Source organism: Phoxinus phoxinus, assembly GCF_949152265.1.
Source record: "Phoxinus phoxinus genome assembly, chromosome: 1".
NCBI lineage: Eukaryota > Metazoa > Chordata > Actinopteri > Cypriniformes > Leuciscidae > Phoxinus > Phoxinus phoxinus.
Window position 1 is genome coordinate 9179572 of NC_136876.1, and position 19714 is coordinate 9199285.

The 19714-nt window shown below is 40.3% G+C and overlaps 3 protein-coding genes across 6 annotated transcripts in view; 2 read left to right on the forward strand and 1 right to left on the reverse strand.

The window, feature by feature from the left end:
- The window catches only part of LOC307000598 (uncharacterized protein), a 496331-nt gene that overhangs the window by 336446 nt on the left and 140171 nt on the right, over positions 1–19714 (reverse strand). The gene's annotated exons all lie outside the window — the stretch shown is intronic.
- LOC307000631 (uncharacterized protein) overlaps positions 1–19714 on the forward strand; it is a 426328-nt gene that overhangs the window by 241854 nt on the left and 164760 nt on the right. The gene's annotated exons all lie outside the window — the stretch shown is intronic.
- Positions 3511–19714, forward strand: part of LOC307000454 (uncharacterized protein) — a 64540-nt gene continuing 48336 nt past the window's right edge. For 2 of the 4 annotated variants that reach the window (XM_079616076.1, XM_079616078.1), the window contains exon 1: positions 3735–3890. In XM_079616076.1, the coding sequence (XP_079472202.1) occupies positions 3857–3890 (34 nt within the window). In that variant the 5' untranslated portion in view covers positions 3735–3856. Of the gene's footprint in view, positions 3891–13249; positions 13301–19714 lie in introns of those variants that run through there. The other 2 variants (XM_079616074.1, XM_079616075.1) reach the window with 2 other exon arrangements.

Below are 19714 nucleotides of genomic sequence, written 5' to 3' on the forward strand. Positions count from 1 at the left end.
ATCTATCTATCTATCTCTTTTTTTTTCTTTTTTCTTTTTTTTGGCAGATTATTATTTTAAGGATTACTTTTTCTTCATGGATAAGTTTCATCTTTACAATGCCAAAACCATTCAATGTAATCCTGATTTTAGAATGTTTTCCTCTGATATAAATTCCCTTTTTACTTAATTTAAGAACATGTCAAAACCTTTAAACTCAAAGGTTTCAAAAACATACAATATCCTTGAGTCTGTAAGGAGCCTATAATGTTTCATATTGACGAAATGTAATATTGTATTGATTTGAGTTGCCTAATTCTAGCCTAATTTTTTTCTTTCTTTTTTCTCTCACTGTTAATGTCTGTAACCTTTCATTTGCAATTGAAAAATAAATAAGAGTATCTGAGTATCCAAAACCCACAGTAGTTGGCGCTAATGCGAGCCGCCAATAAAGAAGAATAAGAAGAAGAGAATGAAGAAGAAGAGTCTTCTGAGGTGAGGAGAGCAGTTCACGGTATTTCTCATATTCACACAACTATCACACACTGTTCTGGCGTCTTCTCATTTAGTGCAGCAGCAGCGAGCATGAGGAGAATATGTTGAGTTCATTCAGACCTGAGCGAGTTTGTGTTCGTTTGTGTGATTGTCTCGATGTTTGGAGTGAAAACTGTTACTGAATATGAAGTCAAAAGTCAAAAGTTTGAGATCTGTGAGGGGAATAGTTGGGAATCGATCTCAAGTGTTGCTGCTGCCGTTTATTCGATACCTTTGGCAGATAAAATGTGTTAGTTAGGCTAACGTTACTTTATATTGTTAAAATACACTGGAACAACAGACACTGCTAAATTGAGCCACGTGAGACATTTTAAATCTATACAGATACATAGTTTGACATGGAAAACTTATTGCTTTGTGCTGCTCTTTATTTTTAAACGTTTTATGATCGTTGTCAGTTTCTGTACTACAAACCGTCAGCCTAACATGTTTTATTTACATTACAGTGAAGTTATGGAAACACTTTACAATAAGGTTCATTAGTTAATGCATTAACAACTAACATGAACTAACCATGATACATTGGTTACTGTATTTGTTCATCTTTGTTAACGTTAGTTAACCCTTTAAGTGTCACCCCCCTTTTTTTTGAATATACATGAAAATGCATATTCCGACCTTAAATGTTTGTAATTCAAGAATGCTTTGGAATATTGATGTAAGATTGGTCTTATTTTAAAGAAGAAATTTTTGTAGAAGTGAAATACATTAAGAAAGTGTTACAGAAAAAAAGTTATAGAAGTTTGAGTTTATGAAAATATAAAATCTATATAAAATAAAAATTTAATTATTCATATTTTATATAAAATATATTTTTTCAAAACCTGGATGACTCTAAAACTGCACAAAAATCAAAGCCATAAATCTGAACAAGTTGTGTTTTAAAATTTAGGTTGATATCTCAACAAATTAGCTTTCAGTAAGATTGTGTTTGGGCGCAGTACCACACTTTTTCACTAGACTCCATTACTGCCCATATAAGGGCGTCCCCATTTCCATATGTGTTTTTCTTTATTTCTAAAACATTTTCAGACCTTTTTTTCTAAAAAAATAATTGAACAAATGCTATCTTTTGAACTCTTGGCATGAAAACAAACTGAGGTTTCTACCATTTTTTCATGATTTTTCATGTTCATCACTATTTCAAAATAAAGGACTGAACACCTTAGGAGTATGAAAATATTATTGTTGCAAATTGATAAATTACAGCTCCTCTGTAATTTATTTGGAAAATCAGTCACCAAATATGAAAACTAGAGATTGCAAGCTTTCAAATGATATATAGTTTGTCAATATTAGTTTAGGTTTAGTATAGGATATTACCAGGGTTGGGGAATAACGGAATACATGTAACGGCGTTATGTAATCAGGATACAAAAATCCAGTAACTGTAATCCGTTACACTTACAGTTACGTCAAAAAATGTAGTAATCAGATTATAGTTACATTTTGAAAAAAGGGGGAATACTTTCAGGATTACAATGGTTTAATTTAAAACTTAATAAATCCGTATTTTGCCATAATAACACTATAATATTAAGCGCTGCTTGATTATACAGTAGTTCCTGGTTCTGTTGCCAGTAATGACTCTCGTCACGTGTGCCACCCGCTGGTGCACGCGCTAATAACAGCCGTCTACAGTCTCCTCAGACGCAGATTGACTCACTGCTGCTAGTAACGATGCTGCCCGCGGGTAATCTGTAGAAATTAGGAGAGTATCTTTTTTTTAGTACCCAAAATGTCCTTTCTTAATAGAAATACAGCTGTTCATTGTTCGTTCATGTTAGTTCACTGTGCATGAACTCTAATGTGCACAAGATTTTAATAAAGTATTAGTAAATGTTGAAATTAACATGAACAAATATTAATGCTGTATACGTGCACTTGATTATTAGTTCATGTTAACTAATGTAGTTAACTAATGTTAACTAACGAACCTTATTCTTGTAAAGTGTTACCAAAATAACTATATTTATATTCATGTGTAGTATTGGTGTTGTAGGGTTGTTATTTACCCGAGTGTCATTATTGTTTTTGTATTATTGTGTTTTAAGGTCATATTCTGATAAGTTACAGTATTATAGAGCACTTTTATACTACAGTTATTTCTGGTTCTCAAATCTTAATGTGAGTCTGGAGTCCTGTGCTGAAAATACTCTATATTTTGTCAAAAGTTTCTGTTTTTTTATTCAATTTATTATGCTGATGTCTTCTGATCTCTGGTAAATTTCCACTTAAAGCTAATTTCATTGGTGTCAACACAGACTGCTTTTGTTGGGGGAATTTCTTCTGTCTCATGTTCAAGTCTGTACACTAGAATGCCAAGCAGAAAATGGGTCACAGGGTTTGTGAGAATGGAAAAGTACCCAGAGAAATCTGTACATTTATCACATGGGAAAATGTGTATGGTGAACAGTGGGGTATTGGTGGGTCTCCACCAATAGAAAGAAGGCCTCGGGGAGAATGTTTAAACGGTTGCGACATCTCGAGGAAGAGCAAACAGAAAAAGATAAATGTACAGATGCCTATTGGGTACCCAGTGATAAGAAAAAAGACCTGAAGGCTGTCCATTGCAAGTCATATGAAATTCTTCTGAGACCTGGAACTTAAACTCTAAGAGATTTTTTTTTTTAAAACTATTGGAGAAATTCATCCGTCTCATACAATTAATTAATTTATTAAGCCCAAATAAATGCTGTAATGTTAGAAGAAAACTAGGCCTTAGAGTATGGGAAGACAAAACCATGGGAAGGCAAAAACTAGGTCAAAGCTTGTGAGAAGATAAGAACGGAAAAGTACCTAAAAAACATGAAGTCATTTTTAAAAAAGCGCATGCGCAAGGACTCTCCACCAATAAAGAGAAGACTTCTAATCGTGGAGAGACTCCGAGGAGGAGCAAAAAGAAAAAGATAACTATACTAAAGCTAATTGGCTACCAACTGATATGAAAATGGATATACTGGCCATTGTAAGATCAGATGTCCAGCTGGCTTTTCACTTTGTTGTTTGTACAAGAAACTTTGAATTTGCCACAACACTATTTCACAACAACTTGTTTTTCTTTCCATTATTTATTTTTTGGACGAATTGAGATTACATTATTTATATTGTTCTCCAGAAGTATAAAAGCAAACTTAGTAACTGATATATTTTTTGATTTTGTCAGATCAGCTCCTTCCACTGCATTTTATTATCAGTGTGGAAAATCCCCATCGGCTGCAAGTGAAGACGAGCATGAAAGCATCAGGAAGAGCTGAAATCTGCAGAGACTGAGTTTATTAAAGAGGACAGTGAGAACACGAGTGATCCAGAACCCTGCAGAATGAAACACACTGAAGATCCTGAAGAACAAAGAGGTTGGTGTTTATTCTTCATTCATTCATGATGCTGGAGAACATTCATGTTAGAAACATTCAAGCACTTCTTTACTTTTAGATATATTTAGATACATTTAGAACAGTTAAACGAACAAATGTTGTGTTTGTCTGTTTTCAACAAATGATCAGTAAAGGGAGATTTGATCAACTTTCATCTTGGCGGTCAAAATATGGTCAAACTAATGATTTCATCTTTTTCATTTTACATTTATTTTATATCTGCTTCTCCATTTTTTGCAACCGTTACCAACATTTTGGACATTTCTCAATAAAGTTTACAACAATGTAATTTCTTGTTTTTTTAACCCCTTATCAAGCCCTCTTTTTTTTATAGACATGAAAATGCACATGTCGAACTTAAATGGTTGTAATTCAAGAATGCTTTGGAATATAGATGTAAGATTGGTCTTGTTTTTAAGAAGACACTTGGCAGACACTTAGAAGTGAAATAAATTAAGACAGTTAAACAGAATAAAAGTTATAGAAGTTTGAGTTTATGAAAATGTACAACGTTAAAAATTTAGTTATTCATATTTTATATAAAGTATATATTTTCAAAACCTGGTGGACTCTAAAACTGCAAAAAAAAAATCAAAGGCAAAAATCTGAACAAGTTGTGTTTCAAATTTTAGGTTGATATCTCAAAACATATTTTGCTTTCAGTGAGATTTAGTTTGGGCGCAGTACCACACTTTTCCACTAGTTGACATTACTGCCCATATAAGGGCGCCGCCATTTCCATATGTTGTTTGAGTGTCTGAACCATTAGTTTTACAATTTTCATACAATTTATGAAGTAGACATCCCATTCAGAAGCAGCATGGGAAGTTTGGCAGATTTGGAAATGAATTCAACCTCTAAGAAACACAAGAAGATCACGTATGTGCATTATAGCTCGCTGCCACATCACAAATGGTGAATCTATTATTTATTTATTTATATTTAAACATTTTCAGACCTTTTTTTCTAAAAAAATTGAATGGATGCTATCTTTTGAACTCTTGGCATGACAACAAACTGAGGTTTCTACCATTCTTTCATGATTTTTCATGTTCATCACGATTTCAAAATAAAGGTCTGACCACGTCTGGAGTATGAAAATATTCTTGTTGCAAATTGATAAATTACGGCTCCTCTGTAATGCATTTTAAAAATCAGTCACCAAATTGTAAGAAAATCACCAGATTGTAAGGAAACCTACTGTAGATGCGGTAAGCGAGGGAGTAAGGATACGGGGCAAATCGCGTCAAATATTGATTTGGGGACAGCCGTTTTTACAATATTGCCTACTGGCAAACATAATCGTTAGTGTGTGCGTGCCTGTGTGTCTGTCTGTGTACGTGTGTGTGTGTGAGAGAGAGAGAAGAGAGAGAGAGAGTGCGTGTTTGTGTGTGAGAGAAAGAGAGAGAGAGAGAGAGAGAAGAGAGAGAGAGAGTGTGTGTGTGTGTGTGTGTGTGAGAGAGAGAGAGAGAGAGAGAGAGAGAGAGTGTGTGTGTGTGTGTGTGTGTGTGAGAGAGAGAGAGAGAGAGAGAGAGTGTGTGTGTGTGTGAGAGAGAGAGAGAGAAGAGAGAGAGTGTGTGTGTGTGAGAGAGAGAGAGAAGAGAGAGTGTGTGCGTGTGTGTGAGAGAGAGAAGAGAGAGAGAGAGTGCGTGTGTGTGTGTGTGTGTGTGTGTGAGAGAGAGAAGAGAGAGAGTGTGTGTGTGTGAGAGAGAGAGAGAGAGAGAGAGAGAGAGTGTGTGTGTGTGTGAGAGAGAGAGAGTGTGTGTGTGTGTGTGTGTGTGAGAGAGAGAGAGAGAGAGAGAGAGAGTGTGTGTGTGTGTGTGTGTGTGAGAGAGAGAGTGTGTGTGAGAGAGAGAGAGAGAGAGAGAGAGTGTGTGTGTGTGTGTGTGTGTGTGTGTGTGAGAGAGAGAGAGAGAGAGTGTGTGTGTGTGTGAGAGAGAGAGAGAGAGAGTGTGTGTGTGTGTGTGTGTGTGAGAGAGAGAGAGAGAGAGAGTGTGTGTGTAAGAGAGAGAGAGAGAGAGAGAGTGTGTGTGTGTGTGTGTGTGTGTGTGTGTGTGTGTGTGTGTGTGTGTGTGTGTGTGTGTGTGTGAAATAAGAGTAAAACATTTCCCAATAGTCTTTGATGTTTATTTTCTGGCAAGACAAGGCCAGCAGTCGTACAGTCACAGTTATAGAGTGTGACGGTGAAGGGAGGGCGTCCTTACTTTTTTTCAATAGTCTTGACTCCCAGAATGTCTTTGTCTTTCTAGGCCAATGATGGTATTTTCAACCATATGTGGAAAAAATGTAGACTTGTTTATCACATTGTATCCTTGAGTGAAAAGCCTCCTGTCACGTACCAACACTGTTTAACCATTCCAATACCATATTAGAATAAGGCATAAACAAACAAAAAATGTTTGGTTCCGGTTGGTTGTCAGTTGGGTCGGTAGGACATTTTTTTTTTTTTTTTTTTTTTGTGGCAGCAAGGGATAGGTAGTTTAATAAAGTTTAATTTGACTTTACAGTAGCGATGGATACTCTATTTTTTCATAACATAGCCTACCTGTACTACATGTACTCTACCACCTTGTGTGTCCCAGCATGTTACACACACATATTTTTTCTTTTTGAAAAACCTTTCTTTAAAGCGAATTTCGTTTTGTATTAATTGTAATCTTATTTTAATCAATGTTTCATTAACCAATTTCCTGGGTTTAATAAATAAAAAGTAAATATAGCAGATAACAGTGTTGGGAAGGATACTTTCAAAATGTATTCCGTTACAGAATACATGCCCAAAAATGTAATTTGTAACGTGTGAGTAACGTATTCTGAATACTTGGATTACTTCCACATTGAATTGCATTTTAGAAGTGTAGGAATGCGGCCATCAAATCCTGCTTTCTAAAAATACCTATTCTGGTGTGTTTTTCTGTTCCAACTGGATGAATGTGTTAGGCCCAAGTCTCCTTGAAAGTGCAATATTTAAAAAATTAGCTGTAGAGGAACAAAGACTATAAGGGTGTTTATGCAAAAGATGTTTTGCTTGGTTAAAAAAGAGAAGAATTTACCAATTTTCCTTTTTCAGATTCTTTATTTACTCAGCTGTTAAAAGTGTGTATAAAATATTCTGTTTCTGTAAATCTTCCCTAAAAAAAAGTGCAGTGGCTGGGATACAGTAGGCTATAAACCTACTAACGTCTGTTGCCATGGTTTTTGGAATGATTTTACTTATCGCGAGAGGAAAAAATTAAGTTTTAGTCTCATAACATCGGTTAATGGAAACACCGTCATTTCGAAATAGTTTTTTGTCGACATTTAGAAAAAAAAATCACAAAAGTTTTGCGCAAATCTGTAATGGACTCGCAGTTCGTCGATCTGAGCGTCGTCGTGATTTCGGTTTCATATCATAACGTTATTGCATATCGTTACAGCCCTGGTAGCTACCGGATACTACTATAAAATAGCAAGGTGACCAGTAAAACTACAGCAGACGACTAAAACTGGCTAATTTAAAGAAAAAGATTACTTACTTTTAAGATGCTTCTTCAGGTTGGAGGTGGAGTCTTTAGACGCTGAAAGGAGGTTGGTTGCTGGTAAGCAGAGGTTGCATTGCACAGTTATATTTCGTTCTCCCTCTTTCTTTAGTGTGAAATGCTGTTTAAATTTCCAAGATATAAACGCATTTTTGCCCTGGCTCTGTTCCGGCTCCATCTCTACCTCTAGCTCCCGCCGCTGCTGCTCTTCCGACCAGAGGTGGACAGAGTACACAGCTTCATTACTTGAGTAAAAGTACAGATACCCCTTGCTAAATTTTACTCAAGTACAAGTACTACAGTCAGATGTCTACTTAAGTAAAAGTACGGAAGAACTTGTTTTTAAAAGTACTTGAGTATCAAGAGTACAAGAGTACATTTTCTAAATATTGCATTACTACTGCCACAGTGCTTACATTTATGTACAGAAACGTCCTACATGGAGTTATGAAAAATGTTAATACCTTGGAGAATGTAAAAGGAATTGAAAGTAAAATCATGTCATTTTCATCATTTTTACCATGTTGCTTTATTTAACATTAAATAAAGGCAATAGCACAATGGCAACGCTCTGACAAACCTCTGCTAGAGTTCTAATGGATTTTTTGCACCCACATTTGAACCTGACTGTGTTAAACACACCGCATACTCAAGAACATCAAAGCAAATGCTCAGCTTACATTAATGTGTAATATCAGACAAGAAAATTCAGCTAACAATTGTGTGTACATGTGAGTTTCTCTGTTTTTTAATCAATCAAATCAATAAACCTAAACCAGCAAAGAAGGCAATATAGAAATGTTCTGACACACCTCTGAACCACACCTCTGAAAGGTGATTGCTGATAGGCTGTCCCAATCAGTGGCGCCTGCACAATCCAGTCACGCTTGAGAGGGAAAAAACAAATTTAGGGTGTCCGAAATTTTTATTTTTTCCTTTTTAAATTTTTTTTTTTTTTTTAGAAGTAACGAGTACTCAGTACTCACGGTTATGGATAGAAATGTAGCGGAGTAAAGAGCACAATATTTTCCTCTCAAATGTACTTGAGTAAAGTCATGAGTACTCCCCAAAAATGATACTCGAGTAAAGTACAGATCCCTCAAAATTGTACTTAAGTACTGTACTCAAGTAAATGTACTCCGTTACTGTCCGGCTCTGCTTCCGACTCCATGTGACTGATCACGCAAACCGCAAATTTTTTCGTTTTCATATTGGGGCTTCTAGGAAATGCATGAAGTTGCCTTAATTTATTTTTAGATATTGAATAAACGTTATTTAGAGATTGTGAAACAGAGAAGTATCCTCATGTAATCCATTGATTTCAACAATGTAACTGTATTCTAAATACCAACTATTTAAATTGTAACTGTAACGGAATACAGTTACTCATAATTTGTATTCTGAATACGTAACGCCGGTACATGTATTCCGTTACTCTCCAACACTGGCAGATAATCACGACACGGAGGCGCCGGCGCCTGAACCGGAGCTTAAGCTTTCATCCATGAACCGAAACTCAGCGTATAAGGTAGCCTACTCGCCTCACAGACCGTTCATGTAAACGGCACCTAAAAGCTGTCACAAAGAACCAGCAAAAGTAATGATTATGAATATGTAAAATATTGCAATGAGACATTTTAATTGTTTATTATTAATAAACAAGTGTTTTCTGTGTCGGCTGCCTGTGTTGTGGAAAATTCTAAGTCTTCAAAGTCTGGTTCAGGTTTCAAAGAATTCTGACAGAGTCAAAGTTTCAGGTTTCAGAAGAATCAACTTTGAGCAGTTCAACAAAGTGAGATGTTAGCTAGGCATCTGAACTCTACATGGGCCAGTATTCAGGTTTATACATTTTATTATCTCTAGGTGTCCAATTAGTGGTCTTCCCACTATCTTTTAGCAGTTGCTCCTCCCCACTTTTTCACCACCATTAGAAGTTCATACCCACCTGGCCTACTTCTAATTGTGGCCAGCCTTCAGCGCATGCGTTTTTTTTTTAAAATGATGTTTTTCTGGGTACTTTTCCATTCCTTACATGGTTTCTGTGTACTTTCCCAGCACTGTTATCACATGATCCTTGGACCTTTTTCTATATATGTTTACCTGCAAGCTTTTTCTAGGTACCTTCCAAGGCCATCTTTACATAACCAACCCAACTGACCTTTTCTCATGACATCTTGTTTTTCTACTTTTGTACCATTGCAACTTAGACACATGTATTTGATAGATGGATTTCTCCCACACCTGCAAAGATAAAGTTGACGATACTGATGTGACTCGTGATCTTCGCAGTAGTGGACGCGCCGGAGAGAAATGCACATTTCAAACGGATTACATAGTTTTATTTTGTTTTGAATGGTTCTGTTTAAAAGTAGAGATTTCAAGCTCTCTGTAAATAATAGATATATTTCTAATGTTTTTAGGGTCACTACTGCATCAGCACCGAAAACATGGAGAGAGAGAGAGAGAGAGAGAGAGAATAAGATTTTTTTTTACTTATTTTGAGGAATTATACAATCAAACAGCTGTTAAGAGCGCCGCCAAGTTGGATTGTGTAGAACGTTCAACAAATTCTGATTAGTCGAGAGGATTTATCGCGTTTAGGCTAAAAATAGGTTTGGCGCTTCGCGGTTTGGAAAGAAACTGCATCTTGCAGTAGGTCTACATTTTAAACAAGGAAATATAGCGATTTGGCATGAAACGTTGATGGAGCAGTGAATAGGTTCAGTACACAGCAATATGACATGACAAACTTATTTTTTTTTAATGGCGTTTATTGAGTTTTGGAAAAGAGCTCCTCATTTATTTAATTTGTAATATTTTCCCCGAGCTCATAAAATAAATTTGGGTCGCACATAAATTGACGGGGTCGGTCGGAAACCGGAACCAAACTAACATTTTTTTTAGGCCTAAGGATTGTTTTTGCCCTTTTACTGTCATATGATGGTCACACAAATCTTAAAGATAAAATGTATTCTACAGCAGTTAAACTATGTTTGATCACAAGTCGGTCTAGCATCGTTCCTTGGAATGATTTAATGCATTTTAATTAGGGGTGGGCGACATGGCCAAAAAAAATTATCACGATAATTTTTTTTATATCATATCGATAATTCTCACGATTAATGTCAAATCTTTATTTCTTTCAAGTTTAAAGGCAGATTTTCTCCTAAGTAAAAGTTGTAGAAACCAGAGCGTTAATTGTGGTTTTAAACTACTCTTTATTGTCAGAACATATCATGACAAACACTTGCCAAACAGGAGAACATTCACAAATCTGAGGTAGTAGAACATTCAAACATTTGTCATTTTTCCTTAACAAAATATCTTAATAGAAAAAAATATTTCTTAGTTAATTTTTATTTGGTAAAATGTAATATGACTGTTTGAGTTTTATTAAAATTAACAATTGGTCATCCAGCATCATGTATTTAGATCCTGATAACCACACATAAAACCAGGCATAGCCTACAGCACCTCACTATCATGGCAAAATATTACTTTATGGTTTCTATGGTATTTGTATGAAAACCAGTAGCCTAAATGCATTATTAAATACTGTAATTATATTCCATTAGTCCTTTAATACATTGTCTACATTAATAATATAAAACAATTCAATATGTATATCCCACATTTCATGGTGCAGTTAATATTACTAGGCTAACGTTACAGTAAGTCCGTGGTAAATGATGGGATAGGTAGACGGAAAAGCTTCTGACTGTATCGCTGCGCACAGTGTTTCTCCTGTTCGTCAGCGCCGCTTCATCTGCCTTTAAACTGGTTTAAATCACTGAGACATTTGTGTTCTTCGCTGAATTCAAGCGCTTCTCACTGGATCTCGTGACCAAGAGTAAGACCGATGGATCAGAGTAAACGCAACGCATCTGCTCGCGCTGCCATTTGAACTTTGAGCCGAGCGGATAAACGGTCCGTGTGGCGCGCGGTTCAAATGAGTTTCGTTCCGCTTTTGCCGTATAAACATTATCGAACATTTATCGAACTCTTGATATCGTTTTATCGAGAAAAAATATATTGCGATAATTCTCGTTATCGTTTTATCGCCCAGCCCTAATTTTAATATGTAAAGTCTGAATCTCGGTAGGTTTTAAGAGATTTCAACCATGCGGCCTGTTTAATCTGTGGTGGGATCAAACAACCTCTGCTGTTATCTTGGTCGGGCTCAAGCTGTGCCAACTCTGATCCAATCCGTCTTTTCCAAACTACCTAACATTGGCAACGTTTTTCCTTTAGCTAGGCTTATCTCTTTGAAGCTTGCATGGCCTTAAAATACTTAGCTAGGGGGTTCGTTAGTTAGCTCTGACTGGAGCCCACTTCATTTATGGTCCTAGATTGATGATCTGGAGTGTGGAATTATGTTTGAACGAATTATTCAAACATAACTTATTTAAATATTAAGAGTCCAAGTTCATTTTCTCAATATAAGTTATCACATGGGAAACAATTTAGTTAAATTTAGTAACAATTTATTGTTATTCTAATTTGTTTCCGAAATGTGATTCTTTGACCAAATTCTGTGATTAAATTTGTTTTGTTTTATTCTCTTCTAAATTGTTCCAGGTTGAGAACATTTTACCTTTCATTTTCTGCTGACATCATTTGTGGTCAAAATTATGTGACCCATCATGCATCTGTCTCGCATTCGTTTTAAGGTGGCTTACGGATTTTAGGCATGATGTATCAATCCTAATATCTTGACCCTGACGCTTCCGGGGTAGACGGGGATTTTACCTAATAAAAGAAGGAAAGGAAAAAGTAAAACAAAACAGTTGAGTGTTTGCTTGGCTATTACTTACAACTACTGTTGTGCAGCTAACGTGTGCTTAGCTAATAACGTAATGAGAGGTGTTCTACTAGTTGAGTGGATAGTAGGGGTGTGACGAGACACTTATCTCATGAGATGAGATTTTTGCTAAATATTTTATAGAAATCAGGGGATGTGGGAATTCCCCCAAACATATGTAGGATTTGAGGGCGAACCAAACACAAATTAATCTTCCAGATGATTCATTCAAACATAATTTCACACAGGACTCGACACTCCAGACACTTAACTAGAATACCGTTAACTGACTGGCTGGGAATGTGATGATATTACCGCGCTGACTCTCTAGCATGCTGCCATTTTATTTAATGTACTGTTACCACTATCAGTCCAAAAACAAAATTAAATGCACTTTAATAATAAATGTAATAAATTCTAACATACAAAAAGAGTAAAGTAAACCAACTAAACAAATGTAAAGAAGAAAAGTTACATTTGTTTAGTTGATTTTTAAAGGTACAATGTGTAGGAATTTCTCCCATCTAGCGGTGAAATTGTATTTTGCATTCAAACGAATAGTGCTCTCTAGCGCTTGGCTTTTTCAAATGCGTGTTGCAACTACGGTAGCCGTTATGTACCAAGAAGCTATGACAGCATGTCTTCCAATAGCACTTCATTGAGTTTAACTAAGCATGTTCTACTGTTATGCTGCCTATATAATGAATTACACAACCAAGCAATGAAAAAAAGCTTGTAATTTAGACCTTAAGATTGACTTACATGTCGAGAAGAAAGCAGGCAATTTCAGAGTCCCTTTCATAAGTCTTTCTCCTTCATTAGCTCTTTCCACCTGGGAATTGAATTCGCCGGGCACATTTCCTTTTAAAAAAATTTTTTTGCTTTTTTGGCGACGAGGATTCCTTCTCCTGTGGCTCGGCATAAGTATGATCCTGCATTATGAAGTACTGTGCAGTGTAGCCTTTCAATTTGCCGGGGCAGTGACAAGCGCGCTTCTCACTGATCTCCTTGTCCGTTTCAGTCACGTGACGCTGGCTCCGAACGAAAACGCATTGTGGAAACGCGTTGAGGTAGTTAGTGCTTTTTGTCCCTCTCTGCTATTATAGTTTTTCAAGATGGCGGAACGACATGGAAGCCTCTATGTACTTACCTGTCCCATGTAAATAAAGATAATAAATTCTTTGCTTATGAGGTTAAGTCAGATCATTGGCAGAGGTAATTATACACCAATGAGGACATATTTATGAATAAAGACGTTGATTTTAGCTAATAAAATACTTTAAAATCTACACAGTGTACCTTTTAAATAAAGCGCTCACAGTCGCACAGTTGCACTCTGCATCTCCAAATGTGTACAAAAATTGTCCGCTGGCAAAAAAAGCAAAGCATCGGTTTGCCTCTCTGTACGAATTGTGTACCTGTCTTTAAAAAAATTCTCAATGTGTTCATCACCTTCCCTGGCCACAGAACGATTTGTACCATTGAACAGGCCTTTTATGGAATCGCTGGTAAGTTCAAATAATAACTATCTAGAAAATGGAATGCGTCTGTGTCTTTTCAGCGCTCCAGTGAAGTTCACTTAATTTATTCGAATTTAGTTTCAATATTACTTTAGCTTAATCTGACTCAATTGATAATCAAATTTAGATTGTGTTTCTTCTTAGAAAATAATCATAAATATTGATTATGAGTTAATTTAGATCTTTGATTATTCTGGACATCTCATATTTTCAAATATCCGTTCATTAAGGACCCGGTGTCGCTTTGAGACGTCACGTCGCGAATGTGTGCTCACGATCACAAACTAGCCAGTCCTAAAATAGTCAGAGGATGCAGTGCAAACTATCTTACCCTAAGCGGCTGCTCACTGCTGACTAGGGCTGTGACGGTATGGGATTTTTTCCTACCGCGGTGAAGAAGCAACAAATCTCGCGGTTTGGCGGTTAACCGTCAACCACTCTACTACTAACCCCCCCCCAAAAAACCCTGCGGTCGCGTCACACACTGCAGACGCGATCAAGAACGCATGTAGCTTGAAAATTACAATGGAAATGAATGATTCTAAAGCAGTATTCTTTATAAACAAATTAACATTTATATTAAATTATAAATATTAATAATTAACTATTAATTAGGCTAAACTTAAACAACGTTTTTTAATAATTATAAAGCAGTTTTTTATTATTAACAGCAAATTAACATTTATATTAAATTGTCAACCAAATGTTATTTGTTATTGTCAACCAATAATTATTTCTCAGGTCTGTGAGGCAAGTAGGCTATGCTGAGTTTCGGTTCATTTATGAGGCGAGCTCCAGTTAATGTGCCAGCGTGATATCTATTCTGCTTTACCTTTACTTATTATTTATTAATTCCAGGCAATTGGTTGATGAAACATTGATTAAAATTAAGATACAATTAATACAAAACGAAATTCACTTTAAAGAAAGGCTTTGTGCTTTCTGTTTGAGGTCTGAGGAAGTTTTAAAGCATCTTTTAGTGCCGATTTCAGAGCGGTCACGTCCATAACCGAGAACTGTCACGTCCGTAACATTGTTTTTTCCTGCAGACAACTTTCTGCAGAGTCAATAGCTACAGACCTCCAAACTTCTTGTGGCCTTCAGATTAGCTCAAGAACAGCGCGTAGAGAGCTTCATGTATCGGGTTCCCATGGCCATGCACCTCCATCCAAGCCTTACATCACCAAGTCCAATGCAAAGCGTGGTGTGCATTGGTGTAAAGAAGCCGCCACTGGACTCTTGAGCATTGGAGACGTGTTCCCTGGAGTGACGAATCACGTTTCTCTGTCTGGCAATCCGATGAACGAGTCTGGGTTTGGCGGTTGCCTGGAGAATTGTACTTGCCTGACTTCATTGTGCCAAGTTTAAAGTTTGGTGGAGGGGGGATTACGGTGTGGGGTTGTTTTTCAGGGTTTGGGCTTGGCCCCTTAGTTCCAGTGAAAGGAACTCTTAATGCTTCAGCATACCAAGACACTTTGGACAATTTAATGCTCCCAATATTGTGGGAACAGTTTGGCAATCGCCCCTTTCTGTTCCAACATGACTGCACACCAGTGCACAAAGCAAGGTCCATAAAGACATGGATAAATGAGTTTGGTGTGGAGGAACTTGACTGGCCTTCACAGACTCCTGACCTCAACCTGATAGAGCACCTTTGGGATGAATTAGAGCAGAGACTGCGAGCCAGGCCTTCTCGTCCACATTATTAATGCGCTTCTAGAAGAATGGTCAAAAATTCCCACAAGCACACTCCTAAACCTTGTGGAGAGCCTTCCCAGAAGAGTTGAAGCAATTATAGCAATCAAAGGGTGGGTCAACTCCATATTAAAACCCTGCGGATTAAGAATGGGATGCCATTAAAGTTCATCCATCCATCCATCTTCTTCCGCTTATCCGGGGCAGCAGTCTAAGCAGAGATGCCCAGACTTCCCTCTCCCTAGCCACTTCCTCCAGCTCTTCCGGGGGGACACCGAGGCGTTCCCAGGCCAGCCGGGAGACATAGTCTCTCCAGCGTGTCCTAGGTCTTCCCCGGGGTCTCCTCCCGGTGGGACGCGCCCGGAACACCTTCCCGGGAAGGCGTCCAGGAGGCATCCGGAACAGATGCCTGAGCCACCTCAGCTGACCCCTCTCGATGTGGAGGAGCAGCGGCTCTACTCTGAGCTCCTCCCGAGTGACCGAGCTTCTCACCCTATCTCTAAGGGATCGCCCAGCCACCCTGCGGAGAAAGCTCATTTCGGCCGCCTGTATCCGGGATCTTGTCCTTTCGGTCATGACCCAAAGCTCATGACCATAGGTGAGAGTAGGAACGTAGATTGACCGGTAAATCGAGAGCTTCGCCTTGCGGCTCAGCTCTTTCTTCACCACGACAGACCGGTACATCGACCGCATTACTGCAGAAGCTGCACCGATCCGTCTGTCAATCTCCCGTTCCATCCTTCCCTCACTCGTGAACAAAACCCCAAGATACTTGAACTCCTCCACTTGAGACAGGAACTCTCCACCAACCTGAAGTAGGCAAGCCACCTTTTTCCGACTGAGGACCATGGCCTCGGATTTGGAGGTGCTGATTCTCATCCCAGCCGCTTCACACTCGGCTGCAAACCCTCCCAGTGCATGCTGAAGTTCCTGGTCTGAAGGGGCCAACACGACAACATCATCTGCAAAGAGCAGAGACGAAATCGTGTTGTTCCCAAAGCAGACACCCTCCGGCCCCTGGCTGCGCCTAGAAATTCTGTCCATAAAAATTATGAACAGAACCGGCGACAAAGGGCAGCCCTGCCGGAGTCCAACATGCACCGGGAAGAAGTCTGACTTACTGCCGGCAATGCGAACCAAGCTCCTGCTTCGGTCGTATAGGGACCGGACAGCCCTTAGCAAAGGACCCCGGACCCCATACTCCCGGAGCACCCTCCACAGGCCGCCACGAGGGACACAGTCGAATGCCTTCTCCAAATCCACAAAGCACATGTGGATTGGTTGGGCAAACTCCCATGAACCCTCCAGCACCCTGTAGAGGGTATAGAGCTGGTCCAGTGTTCCACGGCCCGGACGAAAACCGCACTGTTCCTCCTGAATCCGAGGTTCTACTATCGGCCGTATTCTTCTCTCCAGTACCCTGGCATAGACTTTCCCAGGGAGGCTGAGAAGTGTGATCCCCCTGTAGTTGGAACACACCCTCCGGTCCCCTTTCTTAAAAAGAGGGACCACCACCCCAGTCTGCCATCCCAGAGGCACTGTTCCCGACTGCCACGCGATGCTGCAGAGGCGTGTCAGCCAAGACAGCCCCGCAACATCCAGAGACTTGAGGTACTCAGGGCGGATCTCATCCACCCCCGGTGCCTTGCCACCGAGGAGTTTTTTGACTACCTCGGTGACTTCAGCTTGGGTGATGGACGAGTCCACCTCTAAGGCCTCAGCCTCTGCTTCCTCAATGGAAGACGTGACGGCGGGATTGAGGAGATCCTCGAAGTATTCCTTCCACCGTCCGACGACATCCCCAGTTGAGGTCAACAGCTGCACACCTCCACTGTAGACAGCGGTGGTAGGGCACTGCCTCCCTCTCCTGAGTCGCCGGACGGTTTGCCAGAATCTCTTCGAGGCCAGCCGATAGTCCTTTTCCATGGCCTCACCGAACTCCTCCCAGGCCTGAGTTTTTGCCTCCACAACCACCCGGGCTGCAGTTCGCTTGGCCTGCCGGTACCCGTCAGCCGCCTCAGGAGTCCCACAAGCCAACCAGGCCCGATAGGACTCCTTCTTCAGCTTGACGGCATCCCTTACTTCCGGTGTCCACCACCGGGTTCGGGGATTGCCGCCTCGACAGGCACCGGAGACCTTACGACCACAGCTCCGAGCGGCCGCTTCGACAATGGAGGTGGAGAACATGGTCCACTCGGACTCAATATCTCCAGCCTCCCTCGGGATCCGGTCGAAGCTCTGCCGGAGGTGGGAGTTGAAGATCTCTCTGACAGGAGACTCGGCCAAACGTTCCCAGCAGACCCTTACAGTACGCTTGGGTCTGCCGAGTCTGTCCAGCTTCCTCCTCCGCCATCGGATCCAACTCACCACCAGGTGGTGATCAGTTGACAGCTCCGCCCCTCTCTTTACCCGAGTGTCCAAGACATACGGCCGCAGGTCAGATGAAACGACCACAAAGTTGATCATCGACCTACGGCCTAGGGTGTCCTGGTGCCACGTGTACTGATGGACACCCTTATGCTTGAACATAGTGTTCGTTATGGACAAACTGTAACTAGCACAGAAGTCCAATAACTGAACACCGCTCGGGTTCAGATCAGGGGGGCCGTTCCTCCTAATCACGCCCCTCCAGGTGTCACTGTCGTTGCCCACGTGGGCGTTGAAGTCCCCCAGTAGAACGACGGAGTCTCCAGTCGGAGCACTTTCCAGCACCCCTCCCAGAGACTCCAAGAAGGCCGGGTACTCTGCACTGCCGTTTGGCCCGTAGGCACACACGACAGTGAGAGACCTATCCCCGACCCGTAGGCGCAGGGAAACGACCCTCTCGTTCACCGGGGTAAACTCCAACACATGGGGGCTCAGCTGGGGGGCTATAAGCAAACCCACACCAGCTCGCCGCCTCTCACCTTGGGCAACTCCAGAGTGGTGAAGAGTCCATCCTCTCTCAAGGAGTGTGGTTCCAGAGCCTAAGCCATGCGTAGAGGTGATACCAACTATCTCTAGTTGGAACCTCTCAACCTCACGCACAATCTCAGGCTCCTTCCCCGCCAGCGAGGTGACGTTCCACGTCCCTAGAGCTAGTTTCCGTGTCCAGGGATCGGGTTGTCAAGGCCCCCGCCTTCGACTGCCGCCCGATCCTCTCAGCACCGGCCCCTTATGGCCCCTCCTGCAGGTGGTGAGCCCACGGGAAGGCGGCCCCACGTCGCTCCTTCGGGCTGAGCCCGGCCGGACCCCGTGGGGGGAGGCCCGGCCACCAGGCGCTCGCATACGAGCCCCAACCCCGGGCCTGGCTCCAGGGTGGGGCCCCGGCTGCGCCATACCGGGCGACGTCACGGTCCTTTATTGATTTTTCTTCATAAAGGGTCTTTTTTGAACCACTCTTAGTCTGACCCGTCGCCTAGGACCTGTTTGCCTTGGGAGACCCTACCAGGGGCATATAGCCCCGGACAACATAGCTCCTAGGGTCATTCGGGTACTCAAACCCCTCCACCACGTTAAGGTGGCAGTTCAAGGAGGGGCATTAAAGTTCATGTACATGTAAAGTCAGATGATTGATTGAAATATTAAATAAACACTGTATTGCCAATCGTTTTGGTACATCTGACTTTACATGTACATTAAAGTTCATGTACATGTAAAGTCAGATGTACCAAAACGATTGGCAATACAGTGTTTATTTAATATTTCTCCTATGTTTTAAAAAAAATAATCTGAAGATTGTGGTAGAAATTCCCCTAATAGGGCAGGACGATATTGGAAAATATTTTTGCAATATTTTTTTCTGCGATATATATCGCGCTATAAAAACAATTTCACCAGATGATTTGAATGGCTCTATTTGAAAATAATGAATCATACTAGAATAATTAAATAAAGAGGAATTTTGTAGGGGAGTGAATCTGCATAGATTTTAATTTTAAACAAATTACAAGCATACAGATACAATTGAAATAATCAATGCATTGTTTTTCAGATAAATCTTACCATATTCAGATAAATGTGAAACAAGTATTCACTGTAAATGTACAATTTATTTTGGTTAACGCTACACAAGTAATTTTCTCTTTTGTAGTTTGATCACCATTGGCGGGTACATAGGCTGCTGTCCCTTTAAGACTGTCGTTTTCCTTCTCAATTGTTTACAACACATATCTGATTGTTTACACGAGAATACTCTACTAGGTGAGCAATTTGACGTTATTTTGGGTGCACGTGTCCGTTTAAGCTCAAAAGGAATAGGTCGAGAACTGAATTCAGCGTTCATGTGCT